A 27,542-nucleotide genomic window follows, 5' to 3' on the forward strand; every position below is an offset into this window, starting at 1 on the left:
GAGAGGTATGCAGGGCCCCGGTAAAATTTTGGGGCGTGACCTAATAGTGGGGGGCGTGGCCACCTCATATGATTAGGCCACACCCACAAAATGTTAAAGGGGGTTAAAAAAACTCTCTAAAGTGGAAGGGGGTGTTATTCCCCCACCACCACCTCAGCAGCAGCAACAGCAGCGGCACACACCTACATGATGTGCTGTGCTGACAGCAGGATGTGCTGTGCTGAGCTCTCATGCCATCAGTGAGACACTCATGCTGAGCCTGCTGTCAGCACACCACATGCTGCAGAGGTGTGTGCTGCCGCCCGGGAGGGTCAGAGGGGGAAGGGGGTGGTGTTGGACCAGGGCCCCGCAGGGCCCCTCCAGCAAGCCCGGGTAATTAGTACACCAAACCCCCCCCCCCCTCTTGGCTGCTCTGAGTGGAGCTTCAAGCGGGGGTCATACTGGGGGTATTCACTGTGAGCCAGTTAACCCCTGGGTGTAGCTCAAGAAAGAATGTTACTCCACTGTGGGTCTACTTCATGTGTGTGTGCAAAGGTAATGTTAGCAAGTGAATGAAAAAAGGAGCCCATTACAGCCATTGCAATTTTGGGGTCATTGTAGATGTGCATAAATTTGCAGCCTATACTCAACAGCAGCTGATGGCAGATACATGCCTTACAAATAACATGACACGCCAACGCTTTCTATCTTCCTTTGAACTACTTTTCCAGAAAATTCTCATTGTGAGTGGGAACGCAGCGGCACCTTAGCACAAGTGCATTGCAATTGCAGCAGTCTGCCGATAAAAGCTCTAGGGCGGAACATCTGCGGCCGCACATCGTCGGCTACCGCAAAAATAATTCTTGCATATGTCCTAACATATGCGATAATTATTGAAAAGGACATCTTTTCTGTTAAAAGCTGTCCTTTGCGTTGTGGCCGGCGATGTGCCGGTCCCTCCTCCCTCCCTGGACCTTACCCGGCTGCTGCTGCTTGCCAGAGCTCCGCCTTCTCTTCCCTGCACCTGGAAGAGGTGCAGAGAGGAGGAGATAACTGGTCGGGCAACACAGCAGGAAGCTACTCAGAGACAGCTGAGGGGGGGCGACGGGGGACATGAAGGGGAGCCCATAGGCTTCTATGGGGTTATGCCATCGAGAACTGGCATAACCCCCCGTGGCGAAGCCCAGGCGGTGGGTCTTTGCTGCATATGAAAATGCGGTGAAAACCCAGAAAACGGAGGTTTTATGGCATTTTTTGGTTAGTGCATCTCGCCCCTATTGTGTAAACATCGGCCATTGCGTATAAACAAGAATTACGCCCTGTGTGTAGGCGATATGCTTGACACCTGTAATAGGAAATCAAATTTAAATCCCATCAGCTACTGGGGAAAAAAATATATAAAACATTAGATAAAACTAAATTAATTAATTGATTAATTAATTGCACACTATAATTATACACGAGATTAAGTAATATACTAGAAGCTCAGTAATAGCATAAGATACAAAAAAAAAAAACTTTTGGTACTTGTTTCCTAGAACGGCCACACCGATTTTGATCGGGTCGGGAAAATCGCGTCGGTCGCATCGCATGCGACCAAATCGCATGCGATGCGACCGACGCGATGGACCCGATTTTTACATTGAATCAAATGTGAATAGGGTCCCAGGGACCCTATTTTACATTGGATTCAATGTAAAATTGTCCCCAGACCCCAAATGGCCCCATTGTGAACGGCACCCCACGCTTGACGGCAACCCGAAGCGTGGAGAGCGTAGCGAGCCCGCGAGGGGCGGCGGTACGCGTCCTCCGACCTTTTCATACCCCTACTATCCACGTCGGCGTGGAGTTGAGAATATAAAGTGTGGCAAGCCCGAAGCGTGGAGAGCGCACGCGCATTACTTCACAGGTATACGCATCCGCTCGCCACGCTTCGGGCTCGGTGGCTCGCTGCGCTCGCCACACTATATATTCTCAACTCCATGCCGACGTGGATAGTAGGGGTATGAAAAGGTCGGAGGACGCGTACCGCCGCCCCTCGCGGGCTCGCTACGCTCGCCACACTTTGGGTTGGCGTCAATCGTGGGGTACCGGCATGACGGGGGGGCATATACAATGATAAATGGGCCATTTTGGCCCATTTCCCATTGTTACCTATGTAAAATGTGCTTAATCGCGTCTATCGCATCTTGTGTCATTATAATGTCACAAGACCGACGCTATGAAAGCGATTACAATGTTAAAAATATTTTAACATTGAACCCTATGGGAAAATCGGGTCCATCGCGTCGGGTGCCATGTTAATGCACGCGAACGACGCAATGGACCGATTTTGCCTTTGTTGGCAAAATGGACCTGATTTCAAAGGAAATCGGTCCATCGCGTTAATCATGTACCTTAAGTTAAGGTACACGATTACTCCTGATTGTGGCCGTGCTAGGAAACAAGTACCAAACTTTTTGAACCAGAATTTTTTTTTATAGTGATAGAAAATCTATTTTTAATAAATATATATTGAAGATAAGTAAATACCACAAATGCATACACAGGGAAAATTTTAACAAAAGTAAGTGCAGCAATACTGAAAGAAGGAAATGTTGGGCAGAGGTGTAAAGTACAAAGAAAATGATGTTGCTTGTAAATGGAAGCTGAATCCCACCTGAGAGAGTTCACAGTTCTTGCAAAAGACTGAAAAACAGACGGAGAATGCCGACCAGGTTACTTGGGTGAAGAAGTAGGACTGTCCCTTAAACAGATGGACTGACTCTCAAAAAAGAGGGACAACTGGGAGACGTGAATAGATCATTTCTATAATATACTGTAGGTCTGGTCTATGAGACAAATGCAAGCTCTGGTAAAGAAGTAGGTCTATAGTACTGCAGGAGGAATCTGTGCCATTATTGGTGGATACTCATGTGTATTACTGCCCTGGTTGTGCCCCTGTTGCTTTGTCGCAGCCCCTTCCCTATGTCTGATCAGAAGGTATTGCTTTGCTAAAGGCTTCTCCGGGGAATACAAATTGAAAGCGGCCCATCTGTCAGCTTTTAGGTTTTCAACCGTCCCTGCATCATTTCCACACTCCCTCCCTCCTTCTCCTGCCTCCCACTTCTCGATTGCTATGTTCTTCTCATTAACCTTTCCAGTTATGTGTTCCCAACAAAAGGAGGGAACTCGGTTTGTTGGCTTACGATCTGATCATCACTAGAGATTTGAATTAGATAATCAAAGGAGAAGAGCTATGGGGAACCAGCATATTCACTGGGTCTCAATGCGGCTGGAAAAACACAGGATGGAAATGAAATACACTGAGCTAGGCTGATTACATAATATTGCCATTATCATTACACTTGTCAAGAGTAATATTGTTTATTTCTTTTAATTAATAACTTGATACTACGGCCAGAATTTACTGAGATGGGAGTTCTATGGGCAACCAATCAGATACTATCTATTATCTCCTAGAAGGTGCTAAATAAATAAGTAGATTCTGATTGGTTGCCCATGGCAACATCCCACGTGAAATAAAACTCCTATCTTAGTAAATTTCCCCCTACTTTTACACCTTATGCCGGCTCTTGGCATCTGAACATGTGACATTATAGAGGGGACTGGGCTGCCAGCACCAGGAACAGAGCTCTGAGGATACTTTGGGCGGCTCTACAGGGTGCATGATGGGAACATCATTTGGATGTCAGGAGCAGCTCGGCAGTAGCTGTACTGGTTGCAGGTACTCTGCAAGTTAATGCAAATTCTATGGGGGAAGGAAGATGCTGTCCCAAGGGTCCTGCTCCCTGGGGTTATACTGCTTGTACATCCATAGTAACAGCCCTGTGTGCAATTAGCACCTTTACCTCAGCTTCTGTCTGTGTTCATTCAAAGGGGTATGGGTCACAGGGTTGACAGCAATAAGGTCAACAGTCAATAGGTCCACCACTATTGGTCGACAGTGCATATGTCGACACATGAAAAAAGGTTGACATGGTCAAAATGTTCACACAAGCAATTGGTCGGCATGGAAATGTCAACATGAAAAATGTTGACATGAGTTTTCACGGTTTTTGTTGTCTATGTCGACATCCTAAGCTTCTGTTTATGCTCACTTCTATCCCTTCTGTGTCACCCCTGTCTGCCCCCCCCCCCCCCCTTTAGAATGTAAGCTCTCTATCTCCTGGCAATATACTGATACATCCCGTTCCTCTGTCACTCTCAGTTAGGATGCCTGCATTTGTCCATATCATCAGGGCCGGCGCCACCACTAGGCAAATCTAGGCATTTGCCTAGGGCGCCGGCCACTGGAGGGCGGCATTTTGCCCCCCCCGTGCCGCGGGGGTACCTGTCCTGCGGCGCTGTGTATTTAAAGCTGGCGGCGGAGGCAGCGAGGGGTCCCTGCAGTCAATAAGAAATAATGAGCGCTATCCGCCGGGCTATGCGGAAGCGCTTCTGTTGTAAAAACACTGTCCACGCTGTCCACGCTGTCCACTGTCAGCGTGCGCCGTGCGGCCAGTGTTTTCACAACAGAAGCGCTTCCGAATAGCCCGGCGGATAGCGCTCGTTGACTGCAGGGACCCCTCTCTGCCGCCGCCGCCAGCTTTAAATACACAGCGCCGCAGGACAGGTACCCCCCCCTCCCCCGGCACCGGGGCGCCCCCACCCCGACTCGCCTGGGGCGCTCTGGTGCCTTGCACCGGCCCTGCATATCATTCCATACATATAGCATAGTACATATAAAAAGAAATGTCTGGAAGTACTTACATTTCTATTTACAATAATGGGAGAACATTGTCTTCTACTGGGTGACGTTACATGTGGTGATGAGAGGACACATTATGGCAAACATGGAGCAAGAACTTCAGAGAAAATGATGACTCTTTGCCTTTTTTATTTATTTTTATATTTAACTGCGTGCTACATATTCTCTATAACCACTTATGCGCCACATACAGTATAGCACTGTACTGGCTATTATTTCCTCAAACAGAAGATCTGAAAAAGTCTACATCAGTCATACCTCCAAACTGTCCCAGTTTTCATGGGACCGTCTCATTTTTTGACTTCACCTCTGATCTCAGCACTCTCAGCCAATCAACGGCCAGTCTGGATTTAGATTTTTTTTTTTAAATTCAGCTCAGCACTTCCTAGACATTGTGGACTGCCCGCCCGCCCGCTGCGATGCTGCACGCTGGTCGCCCACATCCCACGGGCGCTCAGGGCAGCCCGGACCCCCCGCTGCCCGGCCCTGCACATAGGTGTGTGCCTGCGGTGTATCACAGCTGGCACACACCTAAGGATCGGACCAACACATCGTGGGTGCTAAAAAGCACCGGAATGTGCTGCTGATGAGTTCAATCTGTAGGGTCCGATCCAATGCGCATCGGGTCGGAGAACATGTCAAACAAATCCGATGTTGCCCGATTTCTCGGCCCGATCCGTTGACCCAAATCGGATAAGTGTATGAGAACCTTTAGAAACATCTGTATGGCAGCACCAATAAACAACAATTAACTTACAGATGGGAATATGTTGTGGTGCCCTGATGCCCTTTTACACAACTTCCTGGCCTTACTTATATAAAGTCTTGCACAAACGTCAATTTAGAGGAGATTTTAAATTATTTTATGTCCATGCGTCTATTGACCAATGGAACACAAGTGATAGACTGTCTAGGGCCTGAGGCACGTGGCAGTGTTTCCTAATAGCTCCTCTGACATTGGAATTTGGGTAGTTTTTGGTATTTCTCTCAATTTTGACAATTTAACTGGGCAATATGTAAAGGAGGGAAGCGTTCAGCTGCTGTGGTTGAAGTGCATTTCTATTAAATGCTATGATATTCCAGTGCAGCAATCACAAAAGAGTATATTACTGTATATACAGTTTAGTATCTGAGTAGAAGGGGGTGTTTGCAAGAAGCAAACCAAAAGACAAATGTGCCTTTTTGGGCGCACTCTTTATTTTGTAAGTTTGATATGATTATTACATTAAAACATAACTTTTAATGGGCTTCTTACTCTAAAATATTCGGAGCATTCATCAGTTTTTAATCAGTCATTTAGTACATTTTCATTTGACTGTCAATCAAAAATCACACACAACATATAGACAGGACATAGACAAACATTTAAAGACATGCTAGACTCATAGCTGGTCTTGATGTGCGACAATTTGATTTGTATCAATTCGCACTTAAAATAAAAAAGTGCGAATTGATACAAATCAAATTGTCGCACATCAAGACCAGCTATGAGTCTAGCATGTCTTTAAATGTTTGTCTATGTCCTGTCTATATGTTGTGTGTGATTTTTGATTGACAGTCAAATGAAAATGTACTAAATGACTGATTCAAAACTGATGAATGCTCCGAATATTTTAGAGTAAGAAGCCCATTAAAAGTTATGTTTTAATGTAATAATCATATCAAACTTACAAAACAAAGAGTGCGCCCAAAAAGGCACATTTGTCTTCTGGTTTGCTTCTTGCAAACACCCCCTTCTACTCAGTTACAAATACTGAATGTGTTGGGCGCACCACCAATCCAAGACTACAATTATTTAACAGAGTAGTCCAACATATTGGTTATACCGATGTTTCTCGTATAATGTAATAAAACTATGTACTAAGTCTGTGCGGATCCACACCCCCTTCCTTTGCATCAATACAGTTTAGTATGTCTGAAAAAATTACTGTCAGTATTGGCAGAAGGTGCCAAAATGCCAACATGTCCTTAATGTCAGCATTTCATCCTGGTGGTTGCAGCAGATCCAGCTGCATATTCCAGGTCATGGCAATCATGTGACATGACTTCCAGGTCCCGTGTGTGCAGTCTGTGCGTAGCCCAGGACTAAAGCTGGGTACACATATATACAATCGTCGGGCCGTTCTTCCAATCTGGGGGCAAACGGCCGTTCGATTGTATAGGTGTGTACGCTGTCCCAATTGCTGCTGTGCGACCGATAAACGGCCAAAAACGCTCTTGGCCGTCCACGGTCGGTCGGTCGAAGGTTCTTTGCTGCTTAATATTTCATCCGACAGGACGGCTCCATATCGGAACAAAAGTGAAGTGTGTACGCACCTTCGATCGATATGCTTGACAGTTTGACAAAGCACGGTGGTATGCTGCATTATGAGAGACCCTGTAACCCTTTGCCTGCTGTTTTAACTAATGTGTTTTTAATGCCTCACTGCTCAACACTTTAGACGCATCACTTTAAGACATTAATCAATGTTAAAGTTTTAATAGTGTGTTATGGTGCCCTGAAAAGAGCTTCCAGCCCACTCTATTAAAACTTCAACATTGATTAATGTCTTAAAGTGATGCGTCTAAAGTGTTGAGCAGTGAGGCATTAAACAGACATTAGTTAAAACAGCAGGCAAAGGGTTACAGGGTCTCTCATATACTTCTTCTTGCGATTGTTTGGACGGGAGTACATCGGACATCGCAAGTAAAATTGTACATATGTGTACGCGCAGAACGGTCGTATGTTTTGGACGGCCGAATGTGTATTCGGTCGATCGAACGGTCGCAAGAAAAAGGAAATTGTACATATGTGTACCCAGCTATACTCTGTGGGAGTGATTGAAAGAGGCTGATAGGAGTCGGAGCTGAAGTCACATGACTTTCCTGAAAACACCTGGGCACACCTGCGTTTTCCCTGACACTCCCAGAAAATGGGCGGTTACCACCCACAAAAGCAGGCTTCATGTCAATCAACTTGCTTACAGGTAGCGATAAAAAAAATAGCGGGATTTCATTGCAGTGTAGCCTTGTGCATGGGTACAATGAGTTGTACGCATGCACAGTCATTCAATTATCGCCCAGCCTGTGAATTCGCAGCCTTGCAATCAGGTTGGAAAACCCCCCACAGTCAGAGCCACCTTTATGCCTGTCTTTACCAGAATGCTTGTCAGAGATATTTACATAGTGGTGTAATGCATGCTATAATGACTGAAGATTTACTTCTATGGAAATAAACATTTCTCTATAGATTGTAAGTTTCAGCTCTTGGCCCTTCTGCCACCTTATCTGTCTTTTATAAGCCATTCTTATTTAAAAGGTACTTATACAGATGCAGCGGGTCTCTTCTTTGCAGGGGATGGCGGAAGATTCGTCATCCGCCAGCCGCCGTAAGGGGACGCGCGCGCACAAGATGCGCGCGCATCGCCTTACAACGGGGCTCCCCCCGGGTCTCCGCCGCCTCGCCGAGGGTCGCCCCGGGTCCCCGCCGCCTTGCCGCCCCCCACCCTAACCCTGTCCGCCTCCCTGAAGCGGAGACAGACAGGGTTCCCGTCCCCCCGCCGATGGGAAACTGAGACGCACGTGCGCGTGAGACGCACGCCCGTCTCAGTCAGATGGGGCGCCTCTCCATCAACTCCATGCCGACATGGATAGTGGGGGTATGAGCGTACTATCTATAGTGGGCGCCCAACTAACATGTAAGTACCAATTATTGTTCTATTATTTATTTATTTATGTTATGTATGTCCAATTGTAAAGCGCAATGGAATATGTGTGCACTTTGTCCCTCATTCTGATTGACCCACAAATCTGCAAATTTCATCTAAACACCGCCCGCACGAACGCCCGCCCACCCCTCGCACGCTGATTTCCCTGCATGTGAATGGATGTTTCGCATAAAAATTCATTCGCAACCTTGTGTGCGGGGGCAAAATCAATCAATGGTCACTGCCGAACTAATGATTTTGCATGCGCTAGCAGATCTAAGCCAGCCTCTGCAGCGCCCCTTGTATGCTGACTTCAGCTGCCCGCCCCCTGCATCACGGTCGCATTAGCATGAAAACACCAAGCATATTCATGGGGACACCCCTGGAACGCTGGGCGTTCCCATGGGTGCTACCCCTCACTGCCACCCCCACGCCACCAGCCCGCACTGTTTTGTACGAACGGGCCTGCAAATAATCAATTCTCTACGCCACTCACACAAAATGGCCGCACATGCGCATAAAGGTTTATGCGCATGCGCAGTCTCTAAACATCGCTCCCCTGTGCGAATGCGCAAGAAAGCAAATTAATTAGAATGGTGGCCTATATGTCTGAATTTATTAGCAATCTCATTAGATTTTATTGATTGCAAATATTAGCATAAACGTCACTAAATAGGTTGACATGGTCAAAAGTTCAACATGGTCAAAAGGTCAATATGAAAAAGGTCAACGAATAAAAAGATCAACAAGCGCAACGTAATATGCTGCGCTATATAAGAAACTGTAAATAATAAACAGGAGGTTTTTTTTTTAAATAATTTTTGGGACTTTCATACTTTCCGATCCACGTGGACTACAACTGAGAACAGCAAAGTGGCCCCAAGCATGGTGAGGGAAGTGAGTCATGTGAGGGCACATGTTACATGAATTTGGGGGCCAATTCTACAGGTGTCGACACTGACACACATGTAGACCTTTTGACCTTGTCCGTCTATTGCATGTTGATCTTTTTCATGTCGACCTTTTGATCATGTAGCCCAGGGGTGGCCAAAGCGGTCCTCAAGATCTACCAACAGGTTATGTATTCCAGACCACCTGTGGATCTGTAGAATGTGTCAGTTAAGAATGATAGCAGCATGTTTAAAATTGGGCAGTTGGTAATGGCTTACACCTGTGCATACGCTAGGTGGTCTGGAACACATTGATGTTGGTAGATCTTGAGGACCGTTTTGGACCTATTGGATGCCAACCTTTAGGCATAGTTTGTCCTCACTTTGTGATGGAGCTGGAACCAGGTTCCATGGCCAGTGTCCTGCTATACAGCGAAGTGTCAGCTATTGTGCACATCTGTTGCCAGCTGGGATTTCCTGCTGTTTTCTACAACCAGTTTACTCTACATACAAATACAGTACTGGCAATTATCTGAACAATGGCTTTCTTAAGCTCCATACACTCGAAGCAATATGATCGCTGAGCAATACTGGCTTAATATTACTCAGCAATATATTGCTCAGCGCTCATATTGCTCAGTGTCCCGTTTTCATCAGCGACCAGCGATGGACTAGACTCTCTGCCGGGGGAAGCTGCTGGTCACAGGAGCATACTCCAGTGACCAGTGACCATCCCCGGGCTGGTCGCGGAAGCGCGTTCCCGGCGACAGTCACCCCGTACACATGGGCATATGGTCACTCAACGACCGTATCCCTGGCGCTTATGGCTGAAATCGCCCAGTGTGTACGGGGCTTTACTGTCCACATATCTGCAACAGAAAGAGCTGAGTTGCCAGTACAGGAGGGCTGTGTAATGACTGTGCATCATCTTATCTCTCTATGCAGGTATGTTGGTGTACTCTTACTAAGCTGTTACAGTGGGGTGATTACAGCAACTACTGTTAATGAATTTAAATCAAAACTGGATGCATTTTTGGCCACTAAGGGAATCCTATAGATATGATTTACTCAAGTCAGTAGTTACAAGTTAGATAGGATGAACTCGATGGACTATCATCTTTTTCAGCCTTAATAACTATGTTACTATGGGCCTTATTCTAGTTCACTCTTTCTGACAAAATCCTTCTTAGATGGACAAAACCATGTGCACTGCAGGGGGGAAGCTCCGTGTGCTCCGTGCTGTGCTCTGTGCCATGTGCTCCGTGACCTGACCTGTGCCCTCACTGCCCTGTGCTGTGCTCCGTGCCATGTGCTCAGTGCTGTGCTGTGCTCCGTGACCTGACCTGTGCCCTCACTGCCCTGTGTTGTAGACTTGAGAGTCAGTGTTTATAGGCCTGAGCCCTGTAGTGTGATTTAACTAACTAGGTGCTGCAGTGCTCACACGCAGGGGCTGCAGTGTCCACTGTCCAGGGCTGTCCTGTGGCCCGTGCCCTGTTGTGATTTATTTAGCCCTGAACCCTGTGTTTTTTGTGATTTAACTAACTAACTCAGTGCTGCAGTGCTCACACGCAGGGGCTGCAGTGCTGCTGAGTAGTACACTGTGTACAGGGGCTGCAGTAATACAAGGCGCTGTGTCCAGTGTGACGGCCTATATCTTATCCATTGTCCAATGTCACGAGTCACTCACGACATATATCCTGTGTCCTGTCCTGTGTGACGACTGACGACATATCCTGTGCCAAGTGTGACGACATATATCCTGTGTCGAGTGTGACGACATCTATCCAGTGTCCAGTGTGACGACAATATATCCTGTGTCCAGTGTCACAAGTCACAACATATATCCTGTGTCCAGTGTGACATGTAATGTGTGCCGGCATATATCCTGTGTCCAGCGTGACATATATCCATTGTCCAGTGTGACGACATATATCCAGTGTCCAGTGTGACGACATATATCCAGTGTCCAGTGTGACGACATATATCCTGTGTCCAGTGTGACGACATATATCCTGTGTCCACTGTGATAACATATATTCTGTGTCCAGTGGGACGACATATATCCAGTGTCCAGTGTGAGGTCCACATGCTGTCGCCTAGCTTAGTCATCCAGCTACCTCGGGATAACCTTATGGCCCTACTACAGTAAATGAAAACGATTTTGTGAGCTGTGAAGTGATCAAAATTGTCTAGAAATGAGTGGAAACTAATGTTATTGAGCTTAATAACACTTTAGGGGCAAAAACAGGCCCGAAAACTATTATTTTAGCAATTTTTAGCATTTTTCCAAAAAAATCCAGATCCAAAACCAAAACCCGCAAGGGTGGTTTTGCCAAAACCAATCCAGATCCAAAACCCGAAGGGAGATCCAGATCCAAAACCAAAACCCGAAAAAGTGCCCACCGCACATCTCTAATTATAACCAGCAAAAAATCTCTACATTTTTCCAAGCAGCGCCTGAAGCTTTCATCTATTCTGTGTGGTCCGAGGTGGAATTTACAAAAAAAAAAAAAAAAAAGACATATTTTTTATATTCAACCAAGGTGCACATTGTTGCAATATTATAAAAGCCTTTGGAACCTGAATAACAATGTTGAATATTGCATAGGCACTATTTATAAAATTAAAAGTAACCCAAAATGTAATAACCTGAATTAACACATATTTATATAATATGTTTAAAATATATTTCAAGTTGTTCATTAGTAGATTAAACCGTAGAATGGAGCAGAGGTCTCGGAATGTTACACACATATAGAATGTTACATTTGTGTGTGTGGCGACCTCTAGTGGCAACAACAATTGTTTTCTTTCCTAGAAAGCGCAAGTTGGGAAACATGATCATTACTAAAGGTGCCCATACACAGAGCGATTAGCTCTGTACATTTTAAACTAGATGTGATGCAATTTAGTTATAAAAAAGTACACGCAGCACATACATTTTGTGCTTTGTGGTGTGTGATGCACATGATCGCACCATGTGTGGGCACCATAAAGTATGTCAACAGGTGCCCTTATTCTGATTGATGCGGACTTTACCGCGTACTTACGGATCGCGTCTTTATGACGTCTGCGCATGCGTGGAGAACGCTACGCGCATGTGCCACGCCTTGACTCGGTACCAGTTCGGCCAAATCCCGTCCAAAACTGTTCACCGCTATCAGTCGGGAAATAGGGGCGTATTATGGGCGTCATGCGGAATGACACATGGGCGTAGTTTCAAAGTGGGCAAAACGGGGCGGAAACATGGGCGGACACGGGGGAGTACACTTATGTTGGGGGGCGTACATTCGGAAACCACTCCGAATGCACGCGATGAAAAAAGGGCAGAAATGTGCGGTGTCCACAAGTGTACTATTGCTTTGCGGACACCACTCGTTCATGCGGTAGGCGAACGTACGCCTAATGACTACAACCATTAACACCTGAACCCAATAGAATCTACTCCTTTACTCATTACTCACTAATAGGACGCTTGTCAGTGCTTTAATTGAAACCATTGCTGCTTCAAGGAAACCTTAGTAATCCCCCACATATGCTGTACTTGTCCCACACTTAAAAACTGCTAACAATGGACATGACTGAATATTAATACTAGCAATACAGAAGATATATAATAGTGGGTTGTTTGGCGTAAATACTCCGCTTACGTGCGGTAGCACCGCTTGGCTCCCGTTCGGATGCGGTATTCCCGAGCATACTCTGTAATACTCTGTAATACCGTGCCGAATCGGAGTGTTTCTCCCGCACACGCATGATTTGTATGTCGTCCGTAAACACGCCCTGTTCTTAAAGAGTGAGTCCGTCCGAATGCGGAGGACACGTGGGCGTTTCTACGGACGATGGCCGCATGCGGCAAAACACCGTGGCGTGCGGACCGCTCCGTAAGAATGCGGGAATTTCCGCACAGATCAGAATAAAGGCCAGGGTGTGGTATAGCAAATTGGCATAAAAATTATTATTTATTTTTTTATGCCAATGTCGGCACCTGAGTGTGGACCATCAGTAAAACCCCTTATACATCGCAAACATAACCCGGGGTGAAGTGCAGTGCGAATGCACCAAACCTTATAACCGGGGTCGGGCAACCTGGTATTTTGACCCAGGTTATAAGAAAAGTTAAACTCGGGTCGCCCTCTGTATAATTGACGTCCCTGGTTTAATGTGAATGCGTCCAACCCGGGTTGGATCCAGGATCACGATCCTGAGTCTGATCTGTGTTTGCGATGTGAATGGAGTATAATTGTACCGCTTTGCCCACAATGCTTTGGGCCAGGAGCTTTTTCTGGGGACACTTTACTCACCATTCACCCCTGCCATCATTAAATATTTGATAACTGCAATATAGTACCCTTGACATTACTCAGCCACACCAAACCACCACTAAGCCTACAGCTTTGTGAGTATCCATGTTACTAGTAAGTATTCATGTTACTTTAGGGTACCTAGTATCAGAACAAGGCCCTATGTAAATTATACATCACCATTATCTGGAGAAATAGCCAGAGTACATTTTAGGATTGCATTAGTGTATTAACTTTAGGATTGCATAACTGTATTAATACTATAATGTTACAGAATTTTTGTTCTACATTTGTCTCACTTCCAAAAATTTTTAAACAATAAAATAAATTCCTATTTTGTCATGTAATCAGAGAAAAATACAAAAATTGTATAAGATGTTAGAAAACGAAAATGTTGGGCCAAATAGGGTGCGAGAATCGGAATGTGAGAGATTTTCAGAGAGTTTTCCCATTTTTTTAAAATCAGTTACAGATGGAGCGGGAGACATCTTTGCAGGGGATGGCGGAAAAGTCGCCATCCCCCGTAAGAGGATGCGCGCGCGTCCCCTTACAACAGGGCTCCCCCCGGGTCCCCGCAGCCTCACCGACGGTCGCCCCAGGTCCTCGCCGCCTTGCTGCACCCCCCTCCCAACCCTATCCGTCTCCCTGAAGTGGAGACGGACAGGGTTCCCGTCCCACCGCCGACGGGAAACTGGGACGCACGTGCGTGTGAGATGCACGCGTGTCCCAGTCTCTATTGCCGGCGCTCGCCAGTGCAAGGGATCTGGCGAGCGCCGGCCAAGGATGATGCCCGCTCCATCTGTACATGGCAAATGTAACCTAGTTTTTCAGTGTACAGTAAATGATCGCCACTTTAAAACAATGGGAAAACAATACAGTCTTTCTGATTCTCACACCCTATTACATTTGGCAGATGATTCAGGTTCATTCCAAAGGACATTTAGTTTGCTAATGGACAAAACTGTGTGTGCTACAGGTGGGGTAGATGTAACATGTGCAGAGAGAGTTAGATTTGGGTGGGGTGTGTACTTTAACTGACATCTATATTGCAGTGTAAAAATAAAGCAGCCAGTATTTACCCTGCACAGAAAAGAAGCTGATGTCAGCGGACCGCCCTCTTCCCGTACAGGACACCACAGATCTTAGGCCAGCAAAGACTGACTAAAGGCCCCCATACACTAGGGCGACTTGTCCTTAGGACAAGTCCCCCCCGACTTCCCCCTGAGCTTCCCCGGCTGCTCCCCGGGGGAGCTTGATTAGATTGGCACTTGATGTGCCATTTTTTACATGTGATAAATCGTCTCGATTTATCACATGTAAAAAACCCGGGGAGCAGGGGGGGGGGGGGCTACAGAGGTGGGAGCTGGTGGGAGCTGGGGGGCTGGGGACGCTGCGGGGGACACGTCTGTGTCCCCCGCTGCTGGGGACGCTGCGGGGGACAGCGTCTGTGCGGCGAGGCGGTAGAGGGAGCAGGGGGGCTGGGGACGCTGCGGGGGACACAGGCGGCATAGAGCCGGGCAGGGGGAGCCGGCGGGAGCTGTCAGTGCTAGAAAAAAAAAGCCTATACAATGAATGGGCAGCCTGTGATTGGCTGAGCGCTCTCTCAGCCAATTGCTGACTGGCTGAGAGAGCGCTCAGCCAATCACAGGCCGCCCATGCATTGTATAGGCTTTTTTTTTATTATTCAATACTGACAGCTCCCGCCGGCTCCCCCTGCCCGGCTCTATGCCGCCTGTGTCCCCCGCAGCGTCCCCAGCCCCCCCTGCTCCCTCTACCGCCGCGCCGCCCCACTAGGTCCCAAGTCGGGTGGTCGGACGTGCAGCAGGTCCGACCACCGATCTGCAAGCGCTGGCAAAATAATTCAATGTTCGGCAACCATCAAATGATTTTCATCCCCACAAAACCTCCATTCGCATGCATGCGGGGAGATCCGCGTTGCGTGCGGGTGGCGTTTAAATGACTTGCAAAGCTGCGAAATGTGCAGCTTTGCGAGTCAACCAGAATTGTCCCCTAAATGTGCTTTATACAAATGAACCTGAACCAGGCCCTTGATCAGTTTTTGCCAATAAATAAGACACACCACAGATATTATTTTAACCCTTTGAGTGCCAGCGTTGCTGTGAGAGATCTTTAAAATATATGCTAAAACATGCCAGCGCCGCTCACAGCGACTGTTCTTTTTTTTGGGTGCAATATTTAACCAAACTTCAATGAAGTGACCTGGCTGTGTTTGTATTTATACTAAAAGACCAGTCGCTGTGAGCGGCGCCAGCATTTATAGCGGATATTTTGAGGATCTCTCACAGCAGCGTTGGCACTCAAAGGGTTAAACAGAAGCTCTACAGCACAGCAGCCAATCACCTGGATACACAAAGGTCATTGTTTTAGCACTCCTGGGATAGAAGAACAAGAAAAAAAAACGTTTTTCAACATGATAACATTTTATTAAGATCTAACTACAACAAATTCATTGAGAACTCACAATATCTGCAGTTGTGTTCTTGTATGGCATTGGTAAAATAGCCTACAGTATACCAAATACCTTTCCTATCAAAACCTTTATGATGTGTTTGTTTCTGTCACAATATAAATCCGGGTGGCTGTGACATTTGTATATTTGTGCACAGCTGCTGCATTTGCATTAACGTACATTCCTAAATTATGCTACCCTGATCCGGCACAAGTGCTATAGCTGAAGCGATGTGAACAGGCTTGCAGTGTGATTGACATGCTGGAGCTATTTCAAGGAGGACAGTGTTTCACAAAACAGGGGGATTGTCTACCCTATTTGTGAGCTGTACTGAAGCCAGTGGCTGCATTGTCAGATGCAGACTCACAGTCCTTGGAAAGTTGGCTGAGGGCTGAGGCCAGGGGCGCAACTAGAAATTTGTAGTCCCCATAGCAAAAGTTTGTAAGGGCCACCTTTAGCAACTGATGGTGATACATTTATGTAAAATATAGTACTTAGACAGTAAAGATGGGGCCCCTTCAGCTCTGGGCCCCATAGCAGCTACACCCCTTGCACCTATGGTAGTTACGCATTTGGCTGTGCCTAATGAGGCTATGGCCCAACAGTTGCAATCCGATGGCCCCAAAGGTGCGGCTGAAAATTGAAAAATTTAAATTAGGGAACCACACCAACTGCCAGTCAGTTATAGCCAGCGGTGATTTGGTTGGCATTTGCTCCCTTATTTAAATTTTTCAAATTTCAATTTGCAGCCCCACATCTGAAGACACCTAATGCTGCATCTCCAGACTTCAGATCTGATATGGCACATCTCAATTCCAGAGATAACGCCTACATCATCTACAGACCTACTCAGGTCCGCTGCTACTGTATACGCAGCACTGTTCACTCCTGCATCCATCTCTGAATCAGGCCCTAAGCACATTTCAGTTTCTTACTAGCGTTCTAACATTGAGCAAAGCAAAAAAAATAAAAATGTTCAGAAAAGTACTTGGTTCTTGCTATCCCCAAAGTTAATTGTGGCTATAGCAGAGTTAAATGTAGGTCCATTTTGCAGACAGAGCTTGTGTGTTTTATTCTGTGCATGCTCTGGAACGTTACCACCCTATTTATTCATATAACTAAAAAAGTTCATCACATTTTTTAAAAGTTCCATTACCTAAATAACATGCCAGGAACTCAATGCTGGCTCAGAGCACGGTGCTCCACAATGCAATGCGGATGCTGACAGTCAGATTAACAGCGATAATGATCAGAATCCCGACGGATCCCAAGTACTGGGGTTACACACAATGGGGAGGGTTATTGTTAGACTGCGGGGAGCGGGGATTAGGGGTACAATATTTGCCTAGATCCATCGGGTTTTGGAATGTTGGGATGCTGCTGTGAGAATCCTGATCGCCCATATAAGCAAACTTCAGTAAATGAATAGAATAGACAGTAGATAATATGGGGTAATATTACTAGATAATACATTTGAATAGATTAAACATAGCCAATGCCTTCTTGGGTAATAAATAAATGAGGAAATCTGATGAATAAAGTGCATTAGGCATGATGTGAGTTCTAATGCTGAAACAATGTTTGTCCATCAAATTAAAATGTGGGATATGCTGTAGCAATGAATCTCTTGCCATTGGTATAGGTGTTTTTGGTCCATTCATAGGTTTGTATGGCGATGCCATGTCCTCCCAGACTCAATTGGCACCTGCAGATAAGAAGAAAATAATGAGTTTGCTAATCGGTACTTTAATCGTGATTAAGGCCCCATTTATCATTGATCCCATTTACAATGCGATCTGGGCGGAATATTACCGCCCAGGATCGCATTGTAAAATGCGATCACATCACCTAAATGTATTATTCTGCTAGGCGCAGGGACAGGGCTCCGAAAGGAGCCCGTCCCTGCGAAGCCCTGACCCGGAAGCCGGGGGGTCTGCGCATGCGCGGTTATGCGCTGACCCCCCCGCAACCCCGCTGACCGCACTGCCGCTCGGGCAGTGCGATATGTAGCCATAGGCTACAACGGGCTATCACCACATTAGAATGACGATAGCCCAGGGCTGCGATGCCGGGCTGCCCGATGTTGATACATCGGGCAGCTTTGCATCCTCCTTAGAAACCTATGGGGGATGCGGCCGGCGGCGCTGCAGGGGGGGGGGATCGCAGCAGGGATCGGAGATTCCTGCTGCGGTCCCCTTTAATACATTTATATGACACTTAATATTTGCAGGTAAACCCCGAAAATGTGTGTTTTCAGGGATTTAGCCGCAAATATTGCTTTGTAAATGGGCCCCTAAGAGTTTGTCTTGTGTAAATCTACTAATAAACTGCAGCCCTACTCCTAAACTGCAACGCTACTCTCAGACTGCAGCTCTACTTATGTAACTAGTGTGTGTTATTATTTGGGCCAAATGTAACAGTGTGTGAGAATCAGAAACAAAGAAGTGAGAGATTTTGAGAGAGTTTTCCTTTTTTTTTTTTACAATGGCAATCATTTACATCAGTGGCGTAACTATAGCACTGCAGCCCCGCTGTGGCGGGGAGGCGCTGAGGGATTGTGGGCGCCGATCTGCGGGGCTATAGTTACAACTTACTACTACCGTAGTATGTGTCTGTGGCCGGGAGCGGGGCATATCAGCAGCGCCGCCCCCCACTCCCCCTAGCCCTCCCTCCCACCCAAGTAAACTTACACACCCCCCTTACCCCTCCACATGCCGCCGCATTCAGGGTCCCGGCCGCAGCACAGATCTTGTCCTGGCTCCGTCTCCTCCTGCCGTTCTCATGAAAAATAACTATCAGAAAATGGCTGCCCCGATACAGCAGACAGTTTTTTGGGATGCTAGAGGAGGTGCGGGCCTCCTCTAGCATCCTTAAAAACTGTCTGCTGTTAGGGGGCAGCCATTTTGTGATGGTCATTATAGAACTGCAGGACTCAGGAGACGGAGACGGGAGAAGATCTGCGCTGCGGGACCCTGAATTCGGCGGCGGCATGCGGAGGGGTAAGGGGGGTGTTTAACTTCACTTGGGAAGGTGGGTGGGAGGGCTAGGGGGAGGGTGGGCGGCGCTGCTGATATGCCCCGCTCCCGGCCACAGGTGCCTACTTCCTATCAATCACCTTGCGAACGCCAGCGAATAAAAAAAAGTAGCAGGCTTACATTACAGGATGGGCTTGCGCATGTGTACTATGGGCCATATGCATATATATAGTATGCAAATACACCAACATAGGGCAAAATCCAAGCTCCTAATTCTGGTTCCAAACATTTGGCGGGAGACTCAACCTATGTTGTGTATTATGGCAACTAAAATGCAAATTATAAATCATTGCGAGTAATTTCACATGAACATCAGAAAAAATATTTGTTCACTTCAGGAAATCCCCCTGTGTAAAGGGTTGTACACACCCCTACACCCAAGTGCAATGACCACACCCACACAGAACTGCTCACAGCTCCTCCCCTTCACAGCATACAGTACGCACTTGAACATTTCTGCTCCAGGCCTATGTGCCCCTTAATCGGGCCTATGTGCTGATCAGTGATACCATCCCAAATGCTTGCCATAACAGAAAGCGCGCTATGCAGTGAAGGCAGAAAATAGGGATGGCCATCGGCACATCCCCCATCGATGGTTGCCTTTGATGGCTTCTAGAGCAGGAACCATCGATGGCTATAAACCATTCTACCTCACACCATCGATGGTTCCTGCATGTGCAGAGCAACGGGACTGGTCGCTGCGGGCAGCCTGCTCGGCCGGGATCCGCGCGCATGCGCAGAAGAAACTTTAGCCATCAATCCAGTTTAAGTTTCTTTTGCGCCTCCGGCGGGGCAGGCCGCCCGCAGCGACGCCGCTGGACGCAATGACGCAATGACGCTGCGCACGCAGTGCGCATGCACCCCCAACTTTTACCATCGGAAACCATCCATCGATGGCATATAATTATTCGACCATCCACTATCGATGCCCAAAACATCGAACACTAGGTCCCAACCATCGATGTTTTGGGAACATCGATAGTCGATGGCCATCCCTAGCAGAAAACGTTTCAATTCACTATCGTTCCTGTGAGATTTGTTATATACCAATATTCTGATCATGTAATGGTAGAGGGAACACAACCAAAGCATCACATGTACACACACTGTATAGAGAATGAGGTTCATCCAAGTGTGGGTACATTTGATTTAGAAGTGATACATTGTGGATATGGAATAGAGGGAACTTACTTTCTGCCAGGACGACTAATATAGCACAGGGTGTAGACCGCAAAGTCAAACTCCGGACTTGAGCCAATGAACTGGGTTCCAACTTCTTTATTGAAACCATCCCAATTAAACTGCTGCCCCAACACATCAGGGTAATGTGTCCACTGTCAAGACAGGAAAACATTTCAGGAAAACATTTCTGAAAATAGATGTTGTACTTCTATGTTCTTATTAAACAACAATTTTATAAACAGGAGTATACTGCAATACGCCCTGTGTACAGAACCTATTTCAACACTTTACATTATAAAAGCATGTCATCAATCCATCAATTAACCTGTTTCTTCTTGGAGCAAAGTAGTTAAATATGTAGCAAATGGCAGAATGGTGGGGAGTGGGTCTTGGTTTATGACCTCTGTCCGTCCCCCTGCAGGTGGCCAGGGATATTTTATCATGACAATGGGCATAGTGAATTTAACCCAATTTGTCCTTCTAAGCAACCACCTCTGAAGTGTCAGCAAGACGGGATGCTGGGGGATCATAATCACATTGCATCCCAGCCATTTAGGAGAAAATCTAATTGTCCTGTTTGCTCTGCGTCCGATCGCTAGGACACAGGCAGAGCTTGCAGTGCAGGCATATGTAATGGTTACTGTGAATGGGAGAGAAAGCTGTAGTTAACTCTCTGTGACCGGAGAACAGGACAGGACATTGTATTGAAATGACAGATCTACAAGAAGGTTTGCAAGACATGAGATCTCTAGGAATAATAGAATCAATTAGAGGCTTTTATAACAAGGTTGGAGAGCCTGCTGCAAAGAGAACACACTCCTAAAAAAAGCATGCATGTTTTATGTTAGGGTAAGAAGACATTCCGGTTACATATATGTCCCAGTCTCTTTCTATGCCATTTCCCTGTTCTAATCATTCTGTAGTTCAGAATACTTACTGGTGTACTTTACTCACCTCGCTTCAGGGGCAGACTAAATGGGATGAGTTTGGGTGGATTTGTAATTAAAGTTAATTATTATTAATATGTTTTAGTTTTTTTTGGGAGGGGAGTTAATTATTATTATGCGATTTCCTCTATTCTATTCAATTTTGCTTATACTGTAGAAGCTAAATCAAATAGAAATTGCATAGAAAGTGGAATGAATATCGAATGGGTTTTCCACATTCGATGCAGATTTGATCCCAATGCGTGCTCCCGCGTAGTGTAAATCGAATAGAAACAGTATAGTGTAAATCTAATAGTAGATATTGCAAATCTAAAGGGGTGCATACAATTACACGCTTTGATTTTCACAGGTTTTAGATTCTATTTTGCATATAGAAGCAAAATCAAATCAAAATTTAATCTAAATCAAACGGTTTTTAAGATGCTTTCAATCGGCATTGGATAATGTACTCTATGGGAGCAAAGGACAAATCAACCATTTGCTCCTAAAAGGATGGAAATTAGACAAAAATTATTGTTTGTATAGATTTGTTAAATCAAATGGATTTAACCAATTTGTCTGAATGATCATTGTGTGTTTTCCAGTATTTGGGAGCGAATTCTCATATGCTCCCATACATTACCAGATTTTTGTTCCCACCATACAGATTGGACACATAAATATTTAGATGTGTACTCAGCTTTAGTGTGCCTTTATGACAGTTTTTAGGAAACACTGCTTTAAGCAGGGTACAAACCTATATTGGAGCAAAGGATAATCCTCAATTTGCTCCTAAATGCTGGAAAACCACCAAAAATGACAATTTGGATGAATTTGTGAAACCAACCAATTGAATTTAACCAATTTGTCTCAATGACCATTGTTTGTTTTCCAGTGTTTTGGAGCAAATGGTTGATTGTCATATGCTCACATACATTACCAGATTTTTGTTCCCACCAGATAGATTGGACAGATTAATCTTAAGGCGTCCCATCATTACCAACTGCCTGGAAAAAAAATGTGATTGCATCCTTCCAGGATGTGATCACAGTTGGATACTTGCGCATGCACACAGAAGTGCAAAAATCGCCTAATAGCGTTTGTGGTCTTCAGCAAGCTGAAGAAGGCCCTAATTATTCGCCGGAATGCTGAGTTATGTGCATCCGTGCAATAATACCAGTTCAATTTAGGAATGCCAATCCCGGGATCAGATCAGTCTGATCCTGGGATTATGGGCATTTTTAGCTGGAATTTCAATCCTGGGATTATAGCCGGGCAGCACTGAGCACGAGCAGTGCTTGGCTCAGGTGCTGCCTGGAAAACATGCGCAACATGATGTTCGAGGTCACGATGCACAGCCGTAACCAAAACCGCATATACCAGCCACCGAGGGGGGGGGGGGGGGGTGTCTGATTGCCTGGAAACCTCCAGTAGCTGGTATATAATCTGATCAATAGAGCTGCCACCACATCATGCAGTGCAAGGGACAGAGCAGAGCTGCTGCACATGCCCAGTGGTAGCAGCTTCTTCTACGACATCTACTTAATGTGTGGATCTAAGCTCTCAAGCATCGCAATGGACCAGAGAGCAGCTGCCAGGAAGAAGAGACTGGAGCCTTACCATGTGGTGGGAGATTGTGAGGTTAGAAAGTGTAGTACTGGTTCTATTATGTTTGTGTATTTATTTATTATGTTTTTTTTTATTTTTTATTACGTAATCTTTATTCAGAAATGTTTTTCGGTACTTGTGTAGTTTCACGGCGCCAGTATAGCGCCGTGCGTCTGAGTCCCCTTGCGGAGCTAACTTCGCTCAACAACGCTGCGGGCTCGGTGGCTCGCTACGCTCGCCGCGCTATTTAAAATCAACTCCATGCCAACATGGATAGTGGGGGTATGAACTATCCATGTTGGCATGGAGTTAAGTTACTTTTTTTAACATAGTTTGTGGCGAGCGTAGAACCCGGAAGTAGCACGGCGCCATGCTGGCGCCGTGAAACTACACAAGTACCTGTTTTTCATATTAAAAATGAAATTACATTTACCACATAACAATAGACAAACATTGTACATATAGCATAGTTACCGCATATTTAACAATAAGATATTAAATGCTTACATTATTTGATGTATCTTATTATACATGTGACTTTCAAAATTAGTTTAAAGTGCTTAAAGAAGTGCTTATTTTTGCGAAATATTTATCTATTTGATAGTTCATTTCGGTTGTGTAGCATATAACTTATTTATTTATTATATTTTTAACCTATTCCTGACCACTTATCTTATTTAAATGTTTGACTTGCATACTTACTCCAGTGGTAGATTTTGGAATACATTTGGAAACCGCCCTCTAAAAATCCTATGTCAGCTGCCTTCACTTGTTCCACTGCCTCTGCCCGTCTGCTCCACCGCCTAATGTTTGCTTGTAAGCAGTTGTCAGGAGGTGATACCGAATACCGGGGTTGAAAAATATTCCCAGGGATTGGCATCCCTTGTATACCATAATCTTGTGTTTGGGAAGGGGTTCAGGTAAGGGAGCCCCAAAAATATTAGTTTATTGGGCCCCAAATTTCTGTTTCGGGACTCGCTATTAACTGTACCAAGCAGTGTCACAATGAATTTGCTATGAGCAACAAAACCTTTTAAGCATTTACCTGTGGAAAGTTTTTAACTGTGGCCCTTATTCTAGTTGAATCGGATGGATGCGTATTTCGGAGAGGAACCGAGTGTTCTTAGCCCCGCCTACCGTACGGATCGCTCACACCGTCCAAATGCGGTAAGACGCCGACCGAACGGACCGTGAGTGGTTGTTTCATGTGAATACCTCCACCATCTGTGGGAACCTCCCCCATCCTCCGATGGTCGCCGACCATCGAATGATGGACCGAGTGCTCAGGCAGAACCGAGTGCTCCAGACCACTCAGACATTTTTCCAAATAAAAGCAGCGATATGGACGGCCAGCTGACATCCGGCCAGCTGTCCGCCCCCCACACGTGCACCACGGCCGCATTACCATACATACGCCCAGCATTTTCATGGGAACGCCCATGAAACGTGGGGAGTACGCATATGTTAATGAGCCTAATCAGCCCTTCGCACCCCTCTCCACCCCCTGAGCGGATGGTTCCGTATGATCATTTTCTGCACGGAACTCACGCCGTGTTCGCATGTGTGAGGCATTCGCACATGCGCAGATACGCCTCCACACATGCACAAACACCAAACATCGGCCGGCCGCATTCAGATCCATCCGACTCAATCAGAATAAGGGCCTGTATGACAATTACTGTGCTTCCTATAGAGTACTCATAGATTTTGTGTATCTAGTAACACACTGTACTATGTAATAAAGAATACATAGCTTATAATACATTGCTCATTATTTGCAGCTACAGTACTTACTTCAATGCTATTACTTGCTGTAAATCATCACCTAAATCTAGGCAGTAATTACTCACAGCATTGTCATACATAGACTCTTGTTTACTAAATACTGTAGGTATTGTCAGATCAAAATCATACATGTGAGAATTATGCGTGTGATGAGTTATGGAGACAATGTACTGTATGAGAAACTCCTAAGAAGTCAGGATGAAGAGTGATATATGACGCTTTGTATTGTACATGGAAATGTGTAAGCCAAGTTTCGTAGGAGTCATGTGCTGACAAGTTTCAACCCATCTTTGTAAAATGCATTGGGAGTGGAACATTCTCAACGTATTCCTTGAGACGTAGATATACCTCACTAGTATAGACACACTGATTTACTATATGGAAACAAGCATCAAACTAGTGCAGCCAGGGAGGCAGATAACTGGCTAGATCTGCCAATCACTAATTCTCACCAAGGGGCACATGTAATATCGGATTGCAGATGTACTGCGATCTGGTCAGCATTTACAACCCAAGATCACATTGCAATATGCGATCCTTTCTCCCAAATGTATGTCCAGTCTGTCGCTAATAGGCTACAATAGGCTACCGCCATCTCAGAATGGCAGTAGCTCAGGAACCCACTGCGATGCTGGCCAATATTGATACATCGGGCCGCATCCCATCTCCCACAGAAACCTATGGGGGATGCGGCTGGTGGTGGGGCAGGAGGGATCGGAGACTCCTGCCGTGGTGCCTCCGTGACACATGCGGGGAGTACTTGATATTTAATAGTAAATGGGCCCCCAAATAACTATAGGAATGCTGCCAGGAATAGAAGTGACATTTAAAGCATGAGGATATTTGGCCTTATCAGTTCTGTGCTGCACCCAAAAGCAACTAAAAAATAATAAACATAGGGAGCATTACTAAAAAAAGTCAAAATAAATAGTAGTTGTAAAAAGTCACTGGGGCCATTTATGAGCTACAAAATGAAATACTTTAGGTCTTATGGTGAAGGAACCCCTTGGGAGGTGAATATCATGTTACCAGTCATGTGAATATCATGTCACCAGTATTGTTTGTGGCCTCACTATCACCAGGCAATTAAAATATGTCTTTACTACAGTACATTGATAAGAACATACCGGCCCATCGTAGTTATAGCTGTAATAATCCATCTTGCCTTTCTTTTCCATGAGATAGAACCGGATCCAGCTGTGGAACCCAGACACTTTCCCTTTTTTTACTTCACCTGAGATTAAATTAGAAACAAAGATGGATGTATCAAATTGTAAAAAAGTCAAACAAAAGTAACAATTTGGTCAGATATCTAGAGGGGGAAATATAAATGAGTGTGGGTTGTTAGGCTGAAAGAGTCTATTTCGATTCGGTCACCATGATCAAAGGATCTTTACAAAAATATTCTAGTCCAAGTGCGGGCTCAAGGGTCCAATATCCAGTTAGGGGGATAGCTGGACAGCAAGTCCACGGTAGGCAGACCACACACTTGTATGTGGACTTGTATGTGAAGTGTGTTGACTGCTTACCGTGGATTTGCTGCCCAGCTATCCCCCTAACTGGATATTTGACCCTTGAGCAAGCACTTGGACTCCATTTACCTCCCCTGGTTCCATGGTGGCTGAGAGATCTTGTTGTGGGACTGGCCCAGCAGTATGCCCGGTGGACATGTTTTAATGCTCTTTTAATAAGTCTTTTTTGTGAGTACATTTTACTAATAAATACTTTATCATTGTTCATGAAGTATTGCACCAATTTGCTCTTCTCCTTTCTGGTCTCCATTACATCCTATTAAAAAAGTTGATGTTTTGGATGCTTTGGAGATCTATGTAATTTCAGAGTCACTGTACTTCCTATGGAAATGCTGGAATAGCCCGGCAGCTTTTGCTTTGAGGAATTCCCTATGTGCCTTTTATATAATGCATGCTTGTGAGTGTATTTTAATCTAGGACCTCATTTGGGTACCTAACCCCCAGGACAGATACTGTACCTCTGTATACGGCATGACACATACTGTACAGTACATAACAATGTACTGATAAGCAGTGGCGTAACTATAGCTCCGCAGCCCCCGTGGTGGTGGGGCGCGCAGAGAAATTGGGGGCGCCGCCGGGGGGGCTGCAGGCTATAGTTACCCGCGGTCTGCGTCTCGCCCGGCTCAATGCCGGGACCTGCCTGACCGTCACGGTCCCGGCCGGCTCCTGCTGCAATGAAAACTGAGAATTAGAAAATGGCTGCCCCATACTGCAGACAGTTTTCTGTCTGCAGTATGGGGGCAGCCATTTTCTAAGAGTCTGTTTCATTGTAGCAGCAGGAGCCAGCCGGGACCGTGACATCAGGAAGGTCCCGACAGAGAGCCGGGCAAGACACAGACCGTGGGTAAGAAGGGGGGGGCAGGTTAGGTGTGTGGGGGGGGGGGGCGCCGAATAAATGTGCGGTGGGGGGGGGCGCTAAATAGTTAGTTACGCCCCTGCTGATAAGTCTTGTGCTGTTCTGGATTTACATACTCTAGGCCAGGGGTCCTCAAACTATTTTGCTCTGGGACCCCATCAGATAATAAAAATAGTTACAGGACCCACAGTTTGAGAACCGCTGCACTAGATTGTCCATCTCACATCTCCAATGGACTCTTGGGTAAATATACAGTACTGTACAAAAAAGCTTCTAAAAGGGAAAGTGAAATAGCAACTAATCCGATTCTAGCTATAATTTCTCCATTGTAGCCTAGAAAATGATATAGAGAATATGATTGGTTGCTATGGGCAACATCCCCATTTTTCTCACTTTTAAAAGTTTTAGTAAATTGACAATGAGTGTGCATCTATTTAATATAATCATATCACCAGCTTTCTCTATTTTAAATGTACAGTACAGGCTTATTTACTTGTTTACTGTATAAAAAAAGACAAACAGACCACCCAAATAAC

At 45.7% G+C, this 27,542-nt stretch overlaps 1 protein-coding gene across 1 annotated transcript in view; it reads right to left on the minus strand.

Moving 5' to 3' along the window:
* Positions 1-16,103: 16,103 nt before the first annotated feature.
* The window catches only part of ENDOU (endonuclease, poly(U) specific), a 47,432-nt gene continuing 35,993 nt past the window's right edge, over positions 16,104-27,542 (minus strand). Inside the window, exons 12-14 of the mRNA XM_083171255.1 lie at positions 25,743-25,849; positions 20,306-20,448; positions 16,104-17,784 (exon numbers count right to left, since the gene is read on the minus strand). Of these exons, the coding sequence (XP_083027381.1) occupies positions 17,673-17,784; positions 20,306-20,448; positions 25,743-25,849 (362 nt within the window). The 3' untranslated portion in view covers positions 16,104-17,672. The remainder of the gene's footprint in view (positions 17,785-20,305; positions 20,449-25,742; positions 25,850-27,542) is intronic.

The sequence above is a fragment of the Crinia signifera genome, chromosome 2 (genome assembly GCF_055691185.1).
Source record: "Crinia signifera chromosome 2, ASM5569118v1, whole genome shotgun sequence".
NCBI classification, from domain to species: Eukaryota; Metazoa; Chordata; class Amphibia; order Anura; family Myobatrachidae; genus Crinia; species Crinia signifera.